At 36.2% G+C, this 22581-nt stretch overlaps 1 protein-coding gene across 5 annotated transcripts in view; it reads left to right on the plus strand.

Moving 5' to 3' along the window:
- The window catches only part of CLCN3 (chloride voltage-gated channel 3), a 99411-nt gene that overhangs the window by 63479 nt on the left and 13351 nt on the right, over positions 1–22581 (plus strand). For all 5 annotated transcript variants that reach the window (XM_044224838.1, XM_044224834.1, XM_044224835.1 and 2 more), the window contains 7 exons: positions 1240–1427; positions 2375–2497; positions 3673–3879; positions 7491–7571; positions 8474–9019; positions 15997–16183; positions 19667–20065. In XM_044224838.1, the coding sequence (XP_044080773.1) occupies positions 1240–1427; positions 2375–2497; positions 3673–3879; positions 7491–7571; positions 8474–9019; positions 15997–16183; positions 19667–20065 (1731 nt within the window). The remainder of the gene's footprint in view (positions 1–1239; positions 1428–2374; positions 2498–3672; positions 3880–7490; positions 7572–8473; positions 9020–15996; positions 16184–19666; positions 20066–22581) is intronic.

Genomic DNA, 22581 nt, shown 5'->3' on the forward strand with positions numbered 1-22581 from the left:
TCTTAAATATAAGACTGCTAGGAGGCAGGATGCTTTAGAGTCTAGTCTTGGCTCTGTCACTTTGTTTATGCAGTTTGGTTGATCTTTCTGGGTTTCAGTTTCTGTGTCTGTAAAATAGGTAGTTTGGTCCAGATAATAAGGTATCTTAATATTAACATCATAATAAGTAGCTATTTATTTTTTGAGTGCTTCCTATGTGCCATGCATTGCTTTGAAGTCTTTACAAGTATGTAAACTGCATGGCAGTCCTGTGGTATAAGTACCACTGTCACCACCATTTTACAGATGAGGTGCCTGGAGCACAGAGTTTGGTAACGTGACTGAGGTTGTATGGCTAATAAGTGGCCCAGCAAAGATTTATGTTTAGGCAGTTCAGCTCAAGAGTCTGTATTTTAACTACCATGCTGTCGGGAGCCCACAAAGTGCCTATGTGTGAGATTTCAAGAAGTAGGAGTTGAAGATCTGAAAGCAAACATTAAGGACTCTTTTAATGACTTTCAATTTCCACAGTCGAAGATTACATCTACAAGAACATGAGGAAAATTAAAATTTATGTGGAGTCTAGAGGGAAGTACTGATACCTCTAATTGACATGCACAAGAATTTTGTGACCACTGTGTATGTGACCTTTTGATCTTTTTATATGATGAGAAGGTCTTAGATTTGTCCACAAAGTTATATATTTTTTGTATTCTGTCATTAAAATGATCTTGGTACTTTTAATTTTTTGTTATTTAAGGGAAAAAACAGTCTGTCACAGTGATTCATTAGTGCTATGAGTTTCACTAATTTCTAATGAACATTAAATTTTAATGATATTGAGATAGTTTGTAAATTTATTAAATTTCATATTGAAACATAATAGTAAAAACTCAGACTTTAGAAACCTGATTTGTGAACCTCCTGCTAGCTGTCTTTTAAAGATGTTTTAGTATCTTTTAAAAACCTTTATTACAAATCACAATTAATTTAAATAATGTAACTAGTTTTAATTTCAAACAAAGAATAGCCATTTTATATTAAAAAGTGGCTGTCTATACTTTTTTAGAAGTAAGATAAAATTATTTATACCTAAGACTTAAAAATCTTTAATTTATATAATATTTAAATTAATATAATTTTTCCTTTATGTATAGGGAATCCCCAGCTTTCTTTGAACCTCTTAACTTGGTAGTTCTTAACACTACAAAAATGGATTTAACTTCTTTTTTTTAAACTACCTTCAACATGTTTTTACAGGGGCATTGGCTGGATTAATAGACATTGCTGCTGATTGGATGACTGATCTCAAGGAGGGCATTTGCCTTAGCGCACTGTGGTACAACCATGAACAGTGTTGTTGGGGATCTAATGAAACAACATTTGAAGAGAGGGATAAATGCCCACAGTGGAAAACATGGGCAGAATTAATCATAGGTCAAGCAGAAGTAAGTCTTGCTGGGTTTGAAATGAATTAAGAATTGAGATAGCTAAATGAGTCTTCAGTTCACTTAATTATAGAATTAATCACATATTAGATGATTGCAACTGCATTAAAAGTAAAATGTAATAGGATAGATTGGAAAATAGGAGAACTCATTGCAGCGAGTAAAATGTCAAGTTTCAAGAAGCTCTTATTAGTTAACTACATAGTCACATTCAAGTCTTTTCAATTATGACATTAAATATATCTTATTGTAGAAAAGAAGTGTAGAATCTGTATAATCACAGGAAGTCAGTATGAAATTATTAAAACTGCTTGACATACCAGTTTTAATTGTTGGGAAGTATAAATTATCAAAAAGTTTAGTAAAATAAGCCTTGTAACTGGAGACATCTTAAATCCATAGATTTTTCTTTGTAGCATATTTAAATGATTACTGTTCTTGATGTTCTGTAATGAAGTACATTGTAAAAGTTAGAATATTGTATAATACATATAGTTACCTGGTCATAAGGATGTTTTAAAAATTTTGTTCTAGCTGAATTTTTGAGCGAAAAAGAATAGATTTGCTGATAACATGGCCAGTATGCTGTTTCTCATTTGATCTTCAGAACTGCAGCAGAATGCAATCACAGTGCAGATGCAGTTTTATCTTCGGCTATTTCCAAGATGTGGTTTGTGGGTAGGCAGAAGTTAAAGTAGGGCTGATTTTCGGCAATAAGATTTTAGGTATCAAAAAAATCTAGGAAAACATTAAACAGATTAAGTCTCTTTGTATATATAAATGTTTTTTGATTCTTCTTAAATATTTTGTTCTTATAAAGCTTTAACTATTGTGGAAGTAAACCAGGAAACTTTTATGAGTTTCACACAAGTTTCTTATGTGGAAAGCACTTGCATTCGGGGTGCACTGTACATTGAATTCATACTATTAAATGATTTGCCTTTTAGGGTCCTGGCTCTTACATCATGAATTACATAATGTACATCTTTTGGGCCTTGAGTTTTGCCTTTCTTGCCGTTTCCCTGGTAAAAGTATTTGCTCCATATGCCTGTGGCTCTGGAATCCCAGAGGTAAGCCAAGCAATATTTTAGTATCATTAAACATTTAATAATTGTTATGTTAATCTATTGCCTTTGTGGGGGGGAAAGTAGTTGTTTTTCTGAGGAAATTGTAATATGAGAAAGAAAATTTTAAAATTTAAAATTTTAAATTTTAAAAATTTTAAAAATGATTATCACAAGAACTTCTCCATCGTCATTTCATTAACTGTGGAGGTTGATTTTTTTTTTCCTCTACCACTAATTTAACATATGACTAAACAAATATCAGAACACTAAGTTATAAAGCTGGAAAAATATTATGTGGCCTAAAATTCTTTGATGGATTAATTGATGTTTTGCTGCTGTGAACCTGATTTGAATATATTCACTCTTTTTATGACTATATTTTAATTAAATAAGTTAATAATTCTTGAATTTGGCAGATAATCTTTATAACCATTTAATACTTTAAATAAACATTTGACCACAGTGAGGCAATAGTACAAACTTTTGGGTTTTATTTTTTATCAACAGTAATTTAAAGAAATATTCAGGCTTGAATGGTGTAATTTAAAGAGTACACTTAGGATTGAATGGTGTGATGGAAATTCACATCTTTCCCCTTTTAATTTTTCTGTCTTAAGTTAGTTATTAGCTTTTTCTAATGAATTCCTTTTTGAAACTTAATTTTAGTGATTTAAAAATTTTTGTTAATTAAGAATGTCTTTAAAGGGCAGTATCATCGCAGCATTTAGCTGTTGTCACTTGCCCTTCTTAATATATAGGAAAATATTACACATAATAACGGCACTTTGAGAAGACAAAATATCCTAAGTTCTGACACAGCATGTTTGAATGTATCTAACTATTTCTACAAGAGAAGTATTCAAATTTACCTTTTCCTTGTTATGTAATTACAATCCTTGTATTAAGGTCTGTATTCCCTTTAACATGGCCTTATATCCTAGTTTTGTTCATAAGATAGGGTTGCTTTCAATCCTTGCTTGAGGAGAGAATTAGAATATGATCTAGATTTATTATTTGTAGCATAATAGTTGAAGCTTTTGAAAAATTTTGAATTGTTCCATGGTCCACCAGAAAAATTTGCAAGGTAGTTTTGTAAGTAAAACAAGAGAGTAACTTAAATTACTTTAATATTCCTGTTTCTTAAAGGAAATTAAGCTGTTTTAATCTTTTCTTTGTAGATTAAAACTATTTTAAGTGGATTCATTATCAGAGGTTACTTGGGAAAATGGACTTTAATGATTAAAACCATCACATTAGTACTGGCTGTGGCATCAGGTTTGAGTTTAGGAAAAGAAGGTCCTCTGGTACATGTTGCCTGTTGCTGTGGAAATATTTTTTCCTACCTCTTTCCAAAGTATAGCACAAATGAAGCTAAAAAAAGGGAGGTAAGTGTCTTTTGTGGCTTATTTGACAGATAAATATCTATAACATAGACTTATATCAGTGAAAATTTTCTAGTGTAAAGATCACATTTTTAACTTTTTACTTTTTAAATAAATTCTGTATTCACATTCAAATGTGAAAATTGCTTGCTTCTTTCCCCCTTTTTGAGTATCTCTAATGTCTTTCTAGAACCCATTCCCAGTGCTGCTCAGTTACTCTGATATTTTAGAGAAGTTTTGATAGACTACCTGATGTCCATTGGTTTCTGTTGAATTTCAAAGCTTTTTCCATTTGTTTTTGCCTTGCTTTCCACCTTTCTTCCTCTAAAGTTTTTCCCAAATGTAACATTATTTTTCCCCTGATTTCTCACCGTCAGTATTTTTCCAGGGTTGGGAAGTCTTAACAGCTGTGTTTTCCTCTGGAGGAAGTATCTAATGCCTCCGAGAGAGGTGTGTCATCTGCAGAGAGCTATCTGCCACCATGAAGATGTTCTGAGGGCCTTTAAGACCTCTTGAGGTTTAAATCAGAGATTCACACTAAGGGGAATATAGGAATTCCTCTTTATTCAGCTGTTTACGAGCATTTATTTCCTTTACCTTCTTTTTTTAAGGCCAGCCCAAGTATTTTTAGGAAGGCTTTAAGCTTTAAGTATTATAGAGTTCCCTAATGTTTGTACATTGCTGTGGATATTTTCTAGAAGAAAAATGGGCTCCTGAGACCTTTTGTATTAGCTCTACACTTCGGGAGCCCAATCCCTTCTTTTTTTCCCAGTCTAATCTGTAGACCAAGGTGATACAGAGCACTTTAGGTTTTTAAGATATATTTTTATATCATTAAATACCGAGAACTCAGAGGTCTCTGACCCTCGCACAGGACCTTTCATCCTGTTGTTTTAATAATTTAACAAAAAAGTAGAATATTTTTATCAAAGTATTTGATTCTTGAGTTGAAATGAGTACTCCTTCATTTTAGTGTTAGTACTAAAACACTGTTCATGCATTGGCAGTAGTCTGAAAGGGGAACACTTCAGACCATCATAGTTCCATCTCTGAATGATAATGTGATTCTAGTACTATGCTCTAACAGAAATCGCTAACATTATTGATTACTTATTATGTATCTGGCTCTGTGACAATCCCTTGCATTTTAAAATTTAAATCCACAATAATCCTATTAACTTGGCACTATTATCCCCATTTATAGATGGACTTCCAAGATTATGTAACAGAGTGTCAAGAGTACGGATTAAAATTTATTTTTTTCTGACTCCAAAGTCTGTATTCCTTACTACTACTACTATTTCTTCTGTGACTGTGGATATGTGTGTATGTTAAAAGCCATACAAAACATAACCTCAAACTACATTGTAACATAGCGGATTAGGGCTAAAATGGAGATACAGCATTTGTCTCTCCAGTGCATTTCCTTTACTTGCTATTATTGTACCTTGACATTTTGGGGGTAAGATTTTTATTTTTATTTACTCATCTTAAGTGCAGAATGTAATTTTATTATAAAATGCCATAGAAATTACATTCACTTAAATTTTAAGATGTACACTGTGATGATTAGTAATGTTTATGATATTAACTTTGTTCACCTTAGTATATAAATGGCTAGAGTTTACTTGTTAGTAGGAAACATGAAGGCCTCATATTTTGGCTTTCTTCCTACGTTCACTTCCTGACATTTTTAATTAAATAATTTCTTAATACTTATAGAACATTGAAACTTGTGTGCGTTATGGGTACTGGGTGTTAGCTTGATTGTAAAATTCTGTTACATTAAATGCACAGAGAATTCAGTTAAGTGTGTTGTCTACAATCCTTTAGTGGGAAAAAACAAAATCACTTAATTTTTTTTTTTTTTTTAAGATTTTATTTGTTTATTTGACAGACAGAGATTACAAGTAGACGGAGAGGCAGGCAGAGAGAGAGAGAGGGAAGCAGGCTCCCTGCTGAGCAGAGAGCCCGATGCGGGACTCGATCCCAGGACCCCGGGATCATGACCTGAGCCGAAGGCAGCGGCTTAACCCACTGAGCCACCCAGGCGCCCCAAAATCACTTAATTTACTATCCTCCCCCAAATAAGCAGAGTCTGCATTCTTTAAGTCAGGTACAACTTACTTATTTTTTTAAAAATATTTATTTATTTAAGAAAGAGAGGGAGAGCAAGAGAGCAGGGATGGAGGGAGAGGGAGAGAGAAACCCAAGCAGGACCCTTGCTGAGAGCAGAGCCCAACTTGGGGACCCTCTTACAACCCTGAGATCAGACCTGAGCCAAAACCGAGAGTTGGATGCTTAACCAGCTGCACCACCCAGGCACCCTAGCCAGGTACAATTTAATTAAAATCAGTATTTGCTTATTTTTAATTTGCCAGAAGCAGCCTAAAAATGGAGATCATGGTCTTAATTACATATAATTTAATTTCGGTTATTTTTAGTTTCTTTTTCATAAATGTAAAATTGACCATTTGGTAAAATGGTTTGGTACCCTTGTATATTTACTGGAATGAAATTGTGAAAGGAACAAAGATTCTTAGAAAAGTAATTACAATGTAAGTGTCCAGTGAATTTATATGTGTAGTTGGCACTAGTATTCTCTAGTAGCACTCAGTAGTTCGCACTGCTGAGAAGTGGACAATGTCCTAGTGACGGACTGGGGAATTGGAGAGAAGATCTTTAAAAGGTTTTGTGGATATTTTTGTCTTCTTTAATTAGGGGGAAGCCATTGTTTGCACTTTAGAATGAGGCTTTCCCTATTGGCAGCAGTGGTGTTTTCAGAGGATTTAGAGTAGTGAAAATAAGGTAACTCAGTAGGTTTTAAGTTCTCTAGATATTTTACTACGATTTAGAAAACAGTGATTATTAGGGGTGCCTGGCTGGCTCAATCAGTAGAGCATGTGACTCTTGATCTCAGAGATCTTGAGTTCAGGCTCCACATTGGGGAGTAATTATTAATGATGTAAAGCAGTAATTATTAATGATGAAGAAGTTAGCTCTAAAATATGAGAAAATTATATCCTGTTTAAAAATAAACTTCTTGGGGCACCCGGGTGGCTTAGTGGGATAAGGCCTCTGTCTTTGGCTCGGGTCATGATCCCAGGGTCCTGAGATCGAGCCGCACATCAGGCTCTCTGCTCAGCGGGGAGCCTGTTTCCTCCTCTCTCTCTCTCTCTGCCTGCCTCTTTGCCTACTTGTGATCTCTGTCTGTCAAATAAATAAATAAAATCTTTAAAAATAAATAAATAAAAATAAACTTCTCTCCCCCTAAACCCCAGTTACTGTTCTCTCCACTGGTCTTCCCAAACATCTTGAGAATTATCTGTATTCATTGCCTTTTCTTCTTTGCATCCTGTTTACATTAGTGTATCTCACACAAATGTTTTTTTAACTGAATATTGGATATGTGAGTGTCCTTTCAATTAAAGCAAAAGAGAAAAAAATATCTTTTTAGAGGATATAAATATTTGCCTCTGCTTGGGGAGAAAAGGGGTAGACATGTGAGTTAACTTCAGAAGAGGCGTTTCAAAAATTCAAGCAACATGAGGAACTTTCATTTGGTATATTTGAATTTCTAAGAATATATGAAATAAGCCAAATCCTCTTTTTAGGTGCTATCAGCTGCCTCAGCTGCAGGGGTTTCTGTAGCTTTTGGTGCACCAATTGGAGGAGTTCTTTTTAGCCTGGAAGAGGTAGGTAAAGAAAACAACAACTATAACATTGTGTATAATTACCATTAAAATACATATTTTGGTTCATTTTTCAGTTTTCTAGCTAGTGTAATAGATATAGGCTGTTTTTTAAAATTTTCAGGTTTAACCTCATAAAGTTATTTTTTGCTTATTCTTACCTACAGAGTAATACATTACATGTGTCCTTTACCTTGAGAAAAGCCTTAAAAATGTTATTCATGTATAAATATTAAGTGATTATTTAAAGTTTAACTTTGTTGACATACTTAAAAGTAAGCAGAAATGGATTTGGCTTAGTTTAATGGATTTAACCACTGTTTGTTAAATTATCACCCATGTTTTTATTTTAAAAGTTTTAATTAATTCCTAAATTGTGAGTTTGTCTTGTATGCTTATTTCTGGGGTAGTTATTCATGTTTAAGAAGATGATTTTAGTCGCATCAGTGGCGTATTTTTTGTTTTCTCTGGTGCTTAAGACTTTTCTATATGTTTACACAAAAATGATTAGGAATGGTTTAAAATTTACTTTTCCAGTTTGTGTTCTTTTCCTCTTTTTTCTTTAATATAGAAGAAACAAATACTTCTTTATGAGCTAATAGGAGTTGGTGATGGTACATTTATTCTTAACTACATGATTGAATTGGAGGTGAAACTCATTTTGAAAATAAAACAATGCTAGGTATTTGAAATAATTATTACAGACATTTTTGATCAGTTGATATTAGGAACTTGTAATGATGTGATAGCCAAAGTTAATAAAACATCGATTTTTTTCTTACCACAGTAAAATGTATTATCTGTAAGCTCTAGTTAAATAGCAAAAATTTAGACTATGATATTAAAGTTATATCAGAAACATCTTATAAAATTATACTATTTTTCTCCCCCCTCCTTTTTTTTAGGTTAGCTATTACTTTCCTCTTAAAACTTTATGGAGATCATTTTTTGCTGCTTTAGTGGCTGCATTTGTTTTGAGATCCATCAATCCATTTGGTAACAGCCGTCTGGTCCTTTTTTATGTGGAGTACCACACACCGTGGTACCTTTTTGAACTGTTCCCTTTTATTCTCCTCGGGGTATTTGGAGGGCTTTGGGGAGCCTTTTTCATTAGGGCAAATATTGCCTGGTGTCGTCGACGCAAATCCACCAGATTTGGAAAGTATCCTGTTCTTGAAGTTATTGTTGTTGCTGCCATTACTGCGGTGATAGCCTTCCCTAATCCATATACCAGGCTCAACACAAGTGAGCTGATCAAAGAGCTTTTTACAGACTGCGGTCCTCTGGAATCCTCTTCTCTTTGTGACTACAGAAATGACATGAATGCCAGTAAAATTGTCGATGATATTCCTGATCGTCCAGCAGGCCTGGGAGTATATTCAGCTATCTGGCAGTTATGCTTAGCACTCATATTTAAAATTATCATGACAGTATTCACTTTTGGTATCAAGGTAAGTGCTAATGTGAGGTGCTATTTAAGTAATTTTGACATGTTTAAGAATTGTATGGGAAATGAGCAGTGCAATGCTTGTATAAAAGTGGTTATTTCATAAGTGTAGGCTGAAAAAGTTCTTATCTTTTGTGTTTCATTTTAAGTAATGAATAAAAGAATTCTTTTGGATATATTGTTGAACATGGTTATCTGTTACTGTGTAACAAATTACCCCCAAGCCCAGCAATTTAAGATAACTCTTTATTTTGCTCTTGCTATTGAGTCAATAATTTGAGAAGGACTCAACTGGGCATGCTTTGTTTGTGGTCTCTCATATATGTCATCAGGCATGGCTAAGGCTGGTCATCTACCACCTGAGCTGGGAAGAATCAGGTAACTAGGTCTGGAACATATGGGCTCCTGAACATCTCTTTCTCTCTGACTCTTTCTCTGTCTGTCTCTCTGGTTTTTCTAGCGTGGTGCCTTTCAGGCATTTAGATTTCTTACATGGTAGCTCAGTGTCCCAAGAGAATTGTTTTTTTAACCTGGCCAGGGAAGTCATGCACCATGCCTCATGTTACTTTCTGTTTGTCTGGGAAGTCACAGAGGCCTGCCTGCCTCTTAATGGGATCAGTGCCAGGGAATTCATGATCATGTTTTGTTTTTTGTTTTTTGTTTTTAAGATTTTATTTATTTATTTGACAGAGATCACAAGTAGGCAGAGAGGCAGGCAGAGAGAGAGGAGGAAGCAGGCTCCCTGCTGAGCAGAGAGCCCGATGCAGGGCTCGATCCCACGACCCTGAGATCATGACCTGAGCTGAAAGCAGAGGCTTTAACCCACTGAGCCACCCAGGCGCCTCCATGATCATGTTTTAAAAGCACTTACATTACACTTTGAAGGGTTTTGATCAGGAAGGGATGCTGTACTTTGTCAAATGCTTTTTCAGCATCTATTGAGAGTATCATATGGTTCTTGTTCTTTCTTTTATTGATGTGTTGTATCACATTGACTGATTTGCGGATGTTGAACCAACCTTGCAGCCCTGGGATAAATCCCACTTGGTCGTGGTGAATAATCCTTTTAATGTACTGTTGAATCCTATTGGCTAGTATTTTGGTGAGAATTTTTGCATCTGTGTTCATCAAGGATATTGGTCTATAGCTCTCTTTTTTGATGGGATCCTTGTCTGGTTTGGGGATCAAGGTGATGCTGGCCTCATAAAATGAGTCTGGGAGTTTTCCTTCCATTTCTTTTTTTGGAACAGTTTCAGGAGAATAGGAATTAGTTCTTCTTTAAATGTTTGGTAGAATTCCCCCAGGAAGACATCTGGCCCTGGGCTTTTGTTTGTTTGGAGATTTTTAATGACTGTTTCAATCTCCTTACTGGTTATGGGTCTGTTCAGGCTTTCTATTTCTTCCTGGTTCAATTTTGGTAGTTTATATGTTTCTAGGAATGCATCCATTTCTTCCAGATTGTCAAATTTGTTGGCGTAGAGTTGCTCATAGTATGTTCTTATAATAGTTTGTATTTCTTTGGTGTTAGTTGTGATCTCTCCTCTTTCATTCATGATTTTATTTATTTGGGTCCTTTCTCTTTTCTTTTTGATAAGTCTGGCCAAGGGTTTATCAATTTTATTAATTCTTTCAAAGAACCAGCTCCTAGTTTGGTTGATTTGTTCTATTGTTTTTTTGGTTTCTATTTCATTGATTTCTGCTCTGATCTTTATGATTTCTCTTCTCCTGCTGGGCTTAGGGTTTCTTTCTTGTTCTTTCTCCAGCTCCTTTAGGTGTAGGGTTAGGTTGTGTACCTGAGACCTTTCTTGTTTCTTGAGAAAAGCTTGTACCGCTATATATTTTCCTCTCAGGACTGCCTTTGTTGTGTCCCACAGATTTTGAGCCGTTGTATTTTCATTATCATTTGTTTCCATGATTTTTTTCAATTCTTCTTTAATTTCCCGGTTGACCCATTCATTCTTTAGAAGGATGCTGTTTAGTCTCCATGTATTTGTGTTCTTTCCAAACTTCCTCTTGTGGTTGAGTTCTAGCTTCAGAGCATTGTGGTCTGAAAATATGCAGGGAATGATCCCAATCTTTTGATACTGGTTGAGTCCTGATTTAGGACCGAGGATGTGATCTATTCTGGAGAATGTTCCATGTGCACTAGAGAAGAATGTGTATTCTGTTGCTTTGGGATGAAATGTTCTGAATATATCTGTGATGTCCATCTCATCCAGTGTATCATTTAAGGCCTTTATTTCCCTGTTGATCTTTTGCTTGGATGATCTGTCCATTTCAGTGAGGGGAGTGTTAAAATCCCCTACTATTATTGTATTATTGTTGATGTGTTTCTTTGATTTTGTTATTAATTGGTTTATATAGTTTGCTGCGCCCACGTTGGGGGCATAGATATTTTAAATTGTTAGATCTTCTTGTTGGACAGACCCTTTGAGTATGATATAGTGTCCTTCCTCATCTCTTATTATAGTCTTTGGCTTAAAATCTAATTGATCTGATATAAGGATTGCCACTCCTGCTTTTTTCTGATGTCCATTAGCATGGTAAATTCTTTTCCACCCCCTCACTTTAAGTCTGGAGGTGTCTTCGGGTTTAAAATGAGTTTCTTGGAGGCAATATCATCAAAGCCATCTATGAAAAACCCACTGCAAATATCATTCTCAATGGTGAAAAACTGAAAGCTTTTCCACTAAGGTCAGGAACACGGCAGGGATGTCCATTATCACCACTGCTATTCAACATAGTAGTAGAAGTCCTAGCCTCAGCAATCAGACAACAAAAGGAAATTAAAGGCATCCAAATCGGCAAAGAAGAAGTCAAATTATTACTCTTCGCAGATGATATGATACTCTATGTGGAAAACCCAAAAGACTCCACTCCAAAACTGCTAGAACTTATACAGGAATTCAGTAAAGTGTCAGGATATAAGATCAATGCACAGAAATCAGTTGCATTTCTCTACACCAACAACAAGACAGAAGAAAGAGAAATTAAGGAGTCAATCCCATTTACAATTGCACCCCAAACCATAAGATACCTAGGAATAAACCTAACCAAAGAGGCTAAGAATTTATACTCAGAAAACTATAAAGTACTCATGAAAGAAATTGAGGAAGACACAAAGAAATGGAAAAATGTTCCATGCTCCTGGATTGGAAGAATAAATATTGTGAAAATGTCTATGCTACCTAAAGCAATCTACACATTTAATGCAATTCCTATCAAAGTACCATCCATCTTTTTCAAAGAAATGGAACAAATAATTTTAAAATTTATATGGAACCAGAAAAGACCTCGAATAGCCAAAGGGATATTGAAAAACAAAGCCAAAGTTGGTGGCATCACAATTCCGGACATCATCAAGACAGCATGGTACTGGCACAAAAACAGACACATAGACCAATGGAACAGAATAGAGAGCCCAGAAATAGACCCTCAACTCTATGGTCAACTAATCTTCAACAAAGCAGGAAAGAATGTCCAATGGAAAAAAGACAGCCTCTTCAATAAATGGTGTTGGGAAAATTGGACAGCCACGTGCAGAAAAATGAAATTGGACCATTTCCTTACACCACACACAAAAATAGATTCAAAATGGATTAAGGACCTCAATGTGAGAAAGGAATCCATCAAAATCCTTGAGGAGAACACAGGCAGCAACCTCTTCGACCTCAGCCGCAGCAACATCTTCCTAGGAACATCGCCAAAGGCAAGGGAAGCAAAGGCAAAAATGAACTTTTGGGATTTCATCAAAATCAAAAGCTTTTGCACAGCAAAGGAAACAGTTAACAAAACCAAAAGACAACTGACAGAATGGGAGAAGATATTTGCAAATGACATATCAGATAAAGGACTAGTGTCCAAAATCTATAAAGAACTTAACAAACTCAACACCGAAAGAACAAATAATCCAATCAAGAAATGGGCAGAGGACATGAACAGACGTTTCTGCAAAGAAGACATCCAGATGGCCAACAGACACATGAAAAAGTGCTCCATATCACTCGGCATCAGGGAAATACAAATCAAAACCACAATGAGATATCACCTCACACCAGTCAGAATGGCTAAAATCAACAAGTCAGGAAATGACAGATGCTGGCGAGGATGCGGAGAAAGGGGAACCCTCCTACACTGTTGGTGGGAATGCAAGCTGGTGCAACCACTCTGGAAAACAGTATGGAGGTTCCTCAAAATGTTGAAAATAGAACTGCCCTATGACCCAGCAATTGCACTACTGGGAATTTACCCTAAAGATACAAACGTAGTGATCCAAAGGGGCACGTGCACCCGAATGTTTATAGCAGCAATGTCCACAATAGCCAAACTATGGAAAGAACCTAGATGTTCATCAACAGATGAAGGGATAAAGAGGATGTGGTATATATACACAATGGAATACTATGCAGCCATCAAAAGAAATGAAATCTTGCCATTTGCGACAACATGGATGGAACTAGAGCGTATCATGCTTAGCGAAATAAGTCAAGTGGAGAAAGACAACTATCATATGATCTCCCTGATATGAGGAAGTGGTGATGCAACATGGTGGCTTAAGTTGGTAGGAGAAGAATCCATGAAACCAGATGGAATAGGGAGGGAGACAAACCATAAGTGACTCTTAATCTCATGAAACAAACTGTGGGTTGCTGGGGGGAGGGGGGTTGGGAGAAGGGGGGTAAGGTTATGGACATTGGGGAGGGTATGTGCTTTTGGGTAAATTGGAAGGGGAGGTGAACCATGAGAGACTGTGGACTCTGAAAAACAATCTGAGGGGTTTGAAGTGGCGGGGGGTGGGAGGTTGGGGTACCAGGTGGTGGGTATTATAGAGGGCACAGCTTGCATGGAGCACTGGGTGTGGTGAAAAAATAATGAATACTGTTTTTCTGAAAATAAATAAATTGGGAAAAAAAAAGCAAAAAAAAAAAAAAAGCACTTACATTAATTTCCTTTTGCTACTATAATAAACTGCCACAAACTTAGTGGCTTAAAAATCACACATATTTATTACAGTTTTGGAGATCAGAAGTCCAAAATTGGTTTCATCGGGCTAAAATCAGGGTGTTCATAGGGATATATGGAGATTGTAGGGGAGAGTCCGTTTCTTGCCTTTTCCAGCCTTCCAGAGACTGCCCATATTCCTTGGCTCATGGCCCCCTTCTCCTATCTTCAAAGCCAGCAGTGGGTAGTTAAGTCTTTCTTTTACCTCATTATCCTCACACTAACTCTTCTAAATCATTCTTCCACATTTAAAATAACCTTTGTGATTACTTTGAGCCCACCCAGGTAATCTAGGATAATCTCCTGTTTTAAAGTCAGCTGATTGGGTGCCTGGGTGGCTCAGAGGGTTGAACCACTGCCTTCGGCTCAGGTCATGATCTCAGGGTCCTGGGATCGAGTCCCACATCGGGCTCTCTGCTCAGTAGGGAGCCTGCTTCCCCTCTCTCTCTCTGCCTGCCTCTCTGCCTACTTGTGATCTCTCTGTGTCAAATAAATAAATAAAATCTTTAAAAAAATAAATAAAGTCAGCTGATTAACAACCTTAATTTTTACCTGCAACCTTAATTCCCCCTTACTGTATAACATAAGGAATTCATAGTAATCGGGATATAGAAACTTCGAGGAGCCGTTACTCCACCTGTCTGTCATGCTATAGGGTATTCACTTGAAAGGACACTGCAGACTCTGTTAAATTACTAGCATGTGAATACCATGTCTTTTTCCATCAAAGATTTAAAGGAACTAGGTCCAGTGCCCTGGCACATTACTTCATTTGAATGTGCAAAAGTGAGAATAACATTGATTAATTGGTGATTTGCCAATAAATGTAATTTTCTTATATGACTGTCAGTGCTGCATATGAAGAGCAAATGTCAGCTAATCATTTTTTAAATAATATTCACTAGTGATAATATTTCACAGATGTAACTTGTTTGGAATAACACCTTAATTTCAACAAAATCATGACAGTTTTTGAAATATGGTCTCTTTCTTTTCTGTTGTTCTCTATTTAGTCCACTGGGTATGAGTGTTAAATAATAGAAAAATCTTGAAGTTAAAAGTTTTTTTCATAGTGGATCAAGTTAGAGCAACTATTGAACCTCCTGTTTCTGTGTAAGCTGATTTTCTGTAAATCCCAACTTTCTCATCTTCAGTTGAGCTACAGGATGCTGGAGACAATTGGCAAGTCTTTGTTAAGTCTCACATTTCACGGTGCTCTGGCTGATGAATTCTGACTGGCAGTAGAATAAAACACATTTTGATCTCTTCTATTTATTTGGATGACCTTTTAATGATCCTGGTCCATGTTCAATGTGCCATCATTTTGTGCTCACCTTATTTCCTATCCAGAACATTTTAGAGCTATTAGTATTTTAATCTTTAAATGATCTTGCTTAAGATGTTTACTATTCCTATTTTCTTCATTAAATTTAATTGATCAATAAACATTTTTCTCCTTATATGTATCACTAAAAAATATTTGAAGGACCTGGTAAGATTGTCTGCTGCACACTGTACCACTTAAGAGGAATCGCATCTAATATTTTTATCATTTGATAGACAACAGATATGTAGGAAGGATGTAATTGTGGAGTAAAGGACAGTACTTCTCACTGAATTGATTTTATTTTTTGAAAACTGCTTCATATTGTCTTTTTATCCCTTCCCCGTTTCAGCATAGACTACTAAAATTTTGTTAGGGACTGGCATTAAGGAACCTTTGAGCTAAAGGATAAATAACCTTGGGTTATTTTCTCTTTGGGCTGGAGAATGTCACGTGGTACTTTGTAACTGAATTCATGAAATTGTTAAGGTACCAGTAGAACAGTATTTTGCTTTAGTTTTATTTGTACTCGGATTTTGCTATATAAATAAATTGTGAAAAGAATCAAAAGTGTTAGAAACAGGCCCATAGACTGTAGGTTCTGAGCATCCAAGTAGAGACTCTGTGCCCAGTTAAGCACTGTGTTTCTGTTACAGGTGCCATCAGGCTTGTTCATTCCCAGCATGGCCATCGGAGCGATTGCCGGAAGGATCGTGGGGATTGCAGTGGAACAGCTTGCTTATTATCACCATGACTGGTTTATCTTTAAGGAGTGGTGTGAGGTTGGAGCTGATTGCATTACACCTGGCCTTTATGCCATGGTTGGTGCTGCTGCATGCTTAGGTAATTTAACTGTGTCTGTGGATGGATGTGTGTGAATCTGAGAGAGAAAAGAGCAAGAGTGAAAACACGTTTATGCTTAGCTGGTGAGGTTGGTGAGGATGGTACAGGACAGAGGAAGAGAATGTTGAAACTAAAATGAAACAGTACTACTATTATATGGTGTTTATATAGTACTAGTTTTCATTTTGCCTGTCTATAAACATTTGTTAATGCAAACATTTAATGGTGGTTAGCATCTTTTAAATATTGTGTGATATTTAATATTGTGACAGAAAACGTCTCAGTACAACGTAAGCTTAATTTGAATCTTGTCCAAGGAGAGTTTTTTCTTTTACTGTCAAGGATCTTGGCTTGCCTATGATGACCGTAGCATGATTCCTGAGATTAGCATTCTAGCAAAGTGTTAGAGTAGCTCTGGCTCTGCAGTGACTTAGAGTTGGCTGTAGAGAAGTTTTCTTTACCAGCCCTCCTCCATTTAAGGTGCATTCATAGCAAAATGAAGAAAGGGAACTGTTGTTTTAATGAAAAAAATATTTATCTGCATTAAATACTTAAGAGTCTGTGTATTCTCTTGGAGGTAAAAAATAGTTATTTTTTTATATTTAAAATGTCCGCTGAATTTTGGTTATGATATTTAATAATAGTTGGTATTTTGACTTATTTTTGTTCAGTGAATCAAAATTATATAATTACTGATCTTCAAAAGTATAATATCAAGTCCAAGTGCGGGAAAGAATCATTTTCATCAAAGTAGCAATTATTTAGTAGTTATCCACTTTCTTTCTCTTTAGCACTTTCTCTTCAACAGTGCTAGGTGCAGGGAGTGATAGAAAAAGAAGTATAAAACATGGGCCCAACCTCAAGTACAGTCAAGTTGGGGAGACAAGATCCAAACTGAGAAAACAATACTGAGCAATTTAATGATTATATAATGAGTATTACATAATGAGTCTATGAAAATTATAGGAATCTAGAGAAAAAGAGAGCTGATGTAGTTCAGGTAGAGCATGAGCTTTACTTAAAATTGGTAGCATTTAGGAACACTGGGTGGCTCAATCTTTAAGTACCTGCCTTCAGCTCAGGTCATGATCCTGGAGTCCTGGGATCAGCAAGAAGCCTGCTTCTCCCTCTCCCATCTCTCCCCGCTGTGTTCCCTCTCTTTCTGTGTTTCTCTCTGTTAAATAAATTTTTAAAAATCTTAAAAATAAAATTGAAAGAAAAAAGATGAGTAGCATTTAAAGAAGAGGACTTCCTCTTCTGATGGTCCTGTGGGTTAAAATGATAGTACCTATGGAAGGTGTCAATTTATAAATGTTAATAAAAGTGGGGAGGGGGGGTTTCAAAAAAACATAAAGAAGAGGACTTTTTTTGAGGAATATAATCATCTGAAGGCAAAAGAATTGGGGTAGGGATAAATTTAGTATTCATGGAGCTTTGAAGATACTGACAATATTGAAGTAGAGAGTGTGTTTTGGATACTTTTGGGAAATGAAGTTGGGTTAGTGAGAAGGAACCAGATTATGAAGAGGCAGTGATTGTGTCGAGATCATTTTGTATTTGGAATTGGTCAGATCGTGGAAGAATTGTGGCTTTGGGATTTGTAGCTTGACGACTTTGGGAGTGTTCCTTTGCTTTGATTTTTTATTTTCTTATCTTTAAAACAGAAATAATAACTTTTTATCTTATACTGTTTTGAGGATTAAATGAGATCAAATGCATGTAAAGCTGTTAGCACAGTGCCAGGTTAAAATAAGTCGCTTAGTTTAAAAAAAAAAACCTTTATGAACTGACTAGCGACATGCCTGGCATAGTGTAGATAAGTAATATATAGTAGGTTCTTTCTCCCTTCTATTTTTAGGTTAGAAAACCAAAAGGAAGAGTTTAAGCTTAATACAGTATGAACTGGTGATTCCTGGTAGGTTTTTGAGCAAAGGAGCAACATGGCGAAAGTAGTACTTAGGAAAGATTAACCTGGGAACATGATTTATAAAGTGTATTGAAGGTAATGGGACCTGCAGTCAAGAAGGTAAGATAAATTAGTATTAAAATTAAGGAAAAAAGTTGTGTTTTTTTTTTAAGATTTTGTTTATTTATTTGACAGACAGAGATCACAAGTAGGCAGAGAGGCAGGCAGAGAGAGGAAGGGAAGCAGGTTCCCTGCTGAGCAGAGAGCCCGTTGAGGGGCTCAATCCCAGGACCCTGGGATCATGACCTGAGCCGAAAGCAGAGGCTTAACCCACTGAGCCACCCAGGCGCCCCAGAATTAAGGAACAAAGTCTTGAGAGTCTGGACTAGTTTGGTAATAGTGACAGTATTCAGAAAGGGACCCATAGATATTTTGCAAAGCAAATCAAATAGGAGTGGGTGAGGGTCTAGCTGTTGGGTTAAAGTAAAGAGATGGCTCTGGAATGACTGTCTAGGTTGCCAAGAAGAATGTAGTGCTGGTGCTAGAGTCAGGGAAGTTGGAATGGGTAGCTCTTTGGGGAAAGAAGAGGATTTTGGTTTTAAGTGTATGGTGTTTTTTGTGACAGTGGGTCATCCACAGTCTTTTTACAGTTGGAAAACGAGACAAGCAAACAATAAGATATGGGGTGCAGAGTTGGAGACATGGAACAAACGCAGCAGTAAGTGGAGACATGTGGATTATGAGGCATCAGCATACAGATGGTAGTCATCTGTCTACTTGGGTAGATGATTTGGGTAAACAGATGAGTTTTCTAAGGGAGGGGATATTACCCTGTTAACAGAAATCACAAGGCATTGAAATATTTTACTCATTTTGAAAAGATACAGAATAGAGATGTGTATTAAGTTAATATTCTACCCACATATGAACTGAATTTGTAAATTGGCAGCTGTGACATAAAAGGTAGGTCTTACATGCTCCACCAAATTCTAATAATCAGCTTTCATAAGAGTGAAATTATGTCCTTGCTATAGCAATAAACCAGAATGACAAGCTTGCTTTAGTTGGTCGGCTGGGTACTGTGAAGTAAACAGGTTTTGAAATGTTATTTTAATAGTCTTTTATGTTAACTAAAGAAAATCATTGTTTCTCTAGATCTTATTAAAATAGTGATAATTGTCCTAAGAGAGGAGTAGCAGTTTTGTTTTTTTTTTTAAGATTTTATTTATTTATTTGACAGAGATCCCAAGTAGGCAGAGAGGCAGGCAGAGAGAGAGAGAGGGGGAAGCAGGCTCCCCGCTGAGCAGAGAGCTCGATGTGGGGCTTGATGCGGGGCTTGATGCGGGGCTTGATGCAGGGCTCGATCCCAGGACCCTGAGACCTGATCTGAACCAAAGGAAGAGGCTTTAACCCACTGAGCCACCCAGGTGCCCTGAGGAGTAGCAGTTTTTGATGATAATCCTTTTCACTAAATTTTATTTACAATTCATGTTCAAATGCCTAGTACAAAAATTCCATTAACATGTCCCTGTCCTCCTTGACCAGTGGTGCTTATTTATTTATTTATTTTTTTCCAGGTGGTGTGACAAGGATGACTGTCTCCCTGGTGGTTATTGTTTTTGAGCTTACCGGAGGCTTGGAATACATTGTTCCCCTTATGGCTGCTGTTATGACCAGTAAATGGGTTGGCGATGCTTTTGGTAGGGAAGGCATTTATGAAGCGCATATCCGGTTAAATGGATACCCTTTCTTGGATGCAAAAGAAGAATTCACTCATACCACCCTGGCTGCTGATGTCATGAGACCTCGAAGGAATGATCCTCCCTTAGCCGTCTTGACACAGGACAATATGACAGTGGATGATATAGAAAACATGATTAATGAAACCAGCTACAATGGCTTTCCTGTCATAATGTCAAAAGAATCTCAAAGATTAGTGGGATTTGCCCTCAGACGAGACCTGACAATTGCAATAGGTACCCTTTTTAAAAAATACACACACATAAATCTATCTATATCTGTATCTGTTGGAATCTACATATATTTAAATATATATAGACATATAATAGATTTCTCAAGAAAAGGAAAGCAGTAATATTTAGTAGGTTGGGTTTGTGGGGGCAAGAGGTGTATTTTATTTATGTCTCTGAAAGTCTTAACATTCATTAGGAAAGGAATTATGCATCTAAATTGTTTCCCCACTAAGTACAGTTTTTTTTGGTCAGTTTATATTTATTGGAATAAATAGACATTCTCAATGAATAAGGTGAAAATAAAATTTAAAATAGTATGATATGTCAGTACAGTTCTTTTTAAAGAAATCTTTTCATTTATGAAAGATTTTATTTATTTGAGATAGAGTGTGCTAGAAAGAGCATGAGGGGGCATTCAGAGGGAGAGGGAGAAGCAGCCTCCCCGCTCAGCAGGGAGCCCGGTGTGGGGCTCGATTCCAGGACCCTGGGATCGTGAACTGAGCCAAAGGCAGACGCTTAACTGACTGAGCAGCCCAGGCTCCCCACTAAATGTAGTTTTATCTTTTGATACGGCATTGTTGTCAGAGATCGAAGTCAGATTCTTTTTTCGCTGATACAAACCTTGTGAAGTTGATATTGTTCATAATAGCGTATAAGATAAGGCCTTATTAGCAAGTGCCAGGACCTCCCGCTAAATACATTCTTATATTTAATATTAGCTTATTTAAGTGCAAGTTATTGAAAATCTCATCTTCATAGTTTGTTTCATATTAGATTCACAGGTTTTCCTTTTCCAGCTTTTGGATTTAGGTTTACAATATTAACATAAAATATCTGCTTGAAAGTGAAAAAGAATTGAAATTTTATTTTGGTCAAGTGCTGTTGAAAATTATATATAAGTTGTATTGTATTTTGAGCTGATATTCCTTCAAATATAGATGAAAGGCATTAGCCATATTATATTATTTCTTGGAGATAAACTTTTATGAGGAGGAAACAAGTTGTGTTCCTCCAAGATTTATTTTTCTCCTCATCTTACAGTCCTGAAGTATTGATGAGGAGGCTAATAAGGCCTTTTCTATACAACCTGATTCCTTTCCCATTCTTCCCCCAAATCCCAAAGGTGATAAAGGATATTTTCATCAAGCTGTGGTTTTCATACTCCCAAGTTTTCAGTGGAGGACCATGAGCCAAAAATGTTAAGCATTTGGTCCTATAATCACATCCTCTACAACTTATCTCTATAGCCATTTGCAAAAGGATTGTAAAATAATTTAATTCTTGTGCCATTGGAAGAGGGAAGACTTAGGGGAGTATTTCTTTTTTTTCTTTCTTTCTTTTTTTTTTTTTTAGGGGAGTATTTCTTAAATCAGAATGGAAATGCTCTTGTTTATAAGAGCTATCAAGGGGCGCCTGGGTGGCTCCGTGGGTTAAAGCCTCTGCCTTCGGGTCCTGGGATTGAGCCCTGCCTCGGGCTCTCTGCTCAGTGGGGAGCCTGCTTCCCTTTCTCTCTCTCTCTGCCTGCCTCTCTGCCTACTTACGTTCTCTGTCAAATAGATAAAAAATCTTAAAAAAAAAAAAAAAAAGAGTATCAAATAAAACAAAAGGGCCTACAGAGAACGTCCTATTTAAGGAAAAGGCTACAGCTTTGGAAGAGTTTCCTGTCATTTGAAGTTTTGCTGTAGGTAGTAGAATAGTTGCCGAGAGTGGGCAATATGTATGGTTAGACTTGGCTCTTGTGTTTAGTGTTTTAGCTTCTAAGCTGTTACTGTGGCCAAACTCACAGAGAAGAATTTCATTGTGTAGATTTATATTCTTTAGGTTTTAATGGTAGCCAGCCAAAGAAAAGAAAAAGGTCAGAATTTTTGAATTTACTTAGAAATTTAAAGGAAAACATGGGTTTTTTAAGAAGAAAAAAATGTTAAAAGTTAAGAATTACTCATAATCCTGTTATGATTCTGTGGATATATTTTTCAGTTTTATTACTATCTTGAAACAGAATATTGTGATAGCAGATAATGTCAGTTTAAGAGGAGTAGGTATACTTCAGACATGTGAAATAACCAGTCATGTCATCAGAAATGTTTCACATATGATGACTTTTAGGACACACCTTAAATATTTACCTACATATATTTTTATAAGGTTTACATTTTTGCATGAGAGAAATAGGCCTGTACATGAGGTTTTGTATATATGTGTAATATATAAATTATGTAAATCTATGTGTTTATATAAAATATTTTATGAAAGACAAAAAAATGCTTGAGTAACAGGTAAACTGTATACCATATCCAGGGATGGAAATACTCCAGATTTTAAAAGTATAGTTTTCCCATAATTTATAAGCTCTGCATTTGTATGTCATTTCATTATTTAAAAATTTTAGATTACTTATAGATGGTGCATTCACATAGTTCAAATCAAGAAGATTAAAATTATACAGTGACATGGGGTGCCTGGGTGGCTCAGTGGGTTAAAGCCTCTGCCTTCAGCTCAGGTCATGGTCCAGGGTCCTG

The sequence above is a fragment of the Neovison vison genome, chromosome 11 (assembly GCF_020171115.1).
Source record: "Neovison vison isolate M4711 chromosome 11, ASM_NN_V1, whole genome shotgun sequence".
In the NCBI taxonomy this organism is placed as follows: domain Eukaryota; kingdom Metazoa; phylum Chordata; class Mammalia; order Carnivora; family Mustelidae; genus Neogale; species Neogale vison.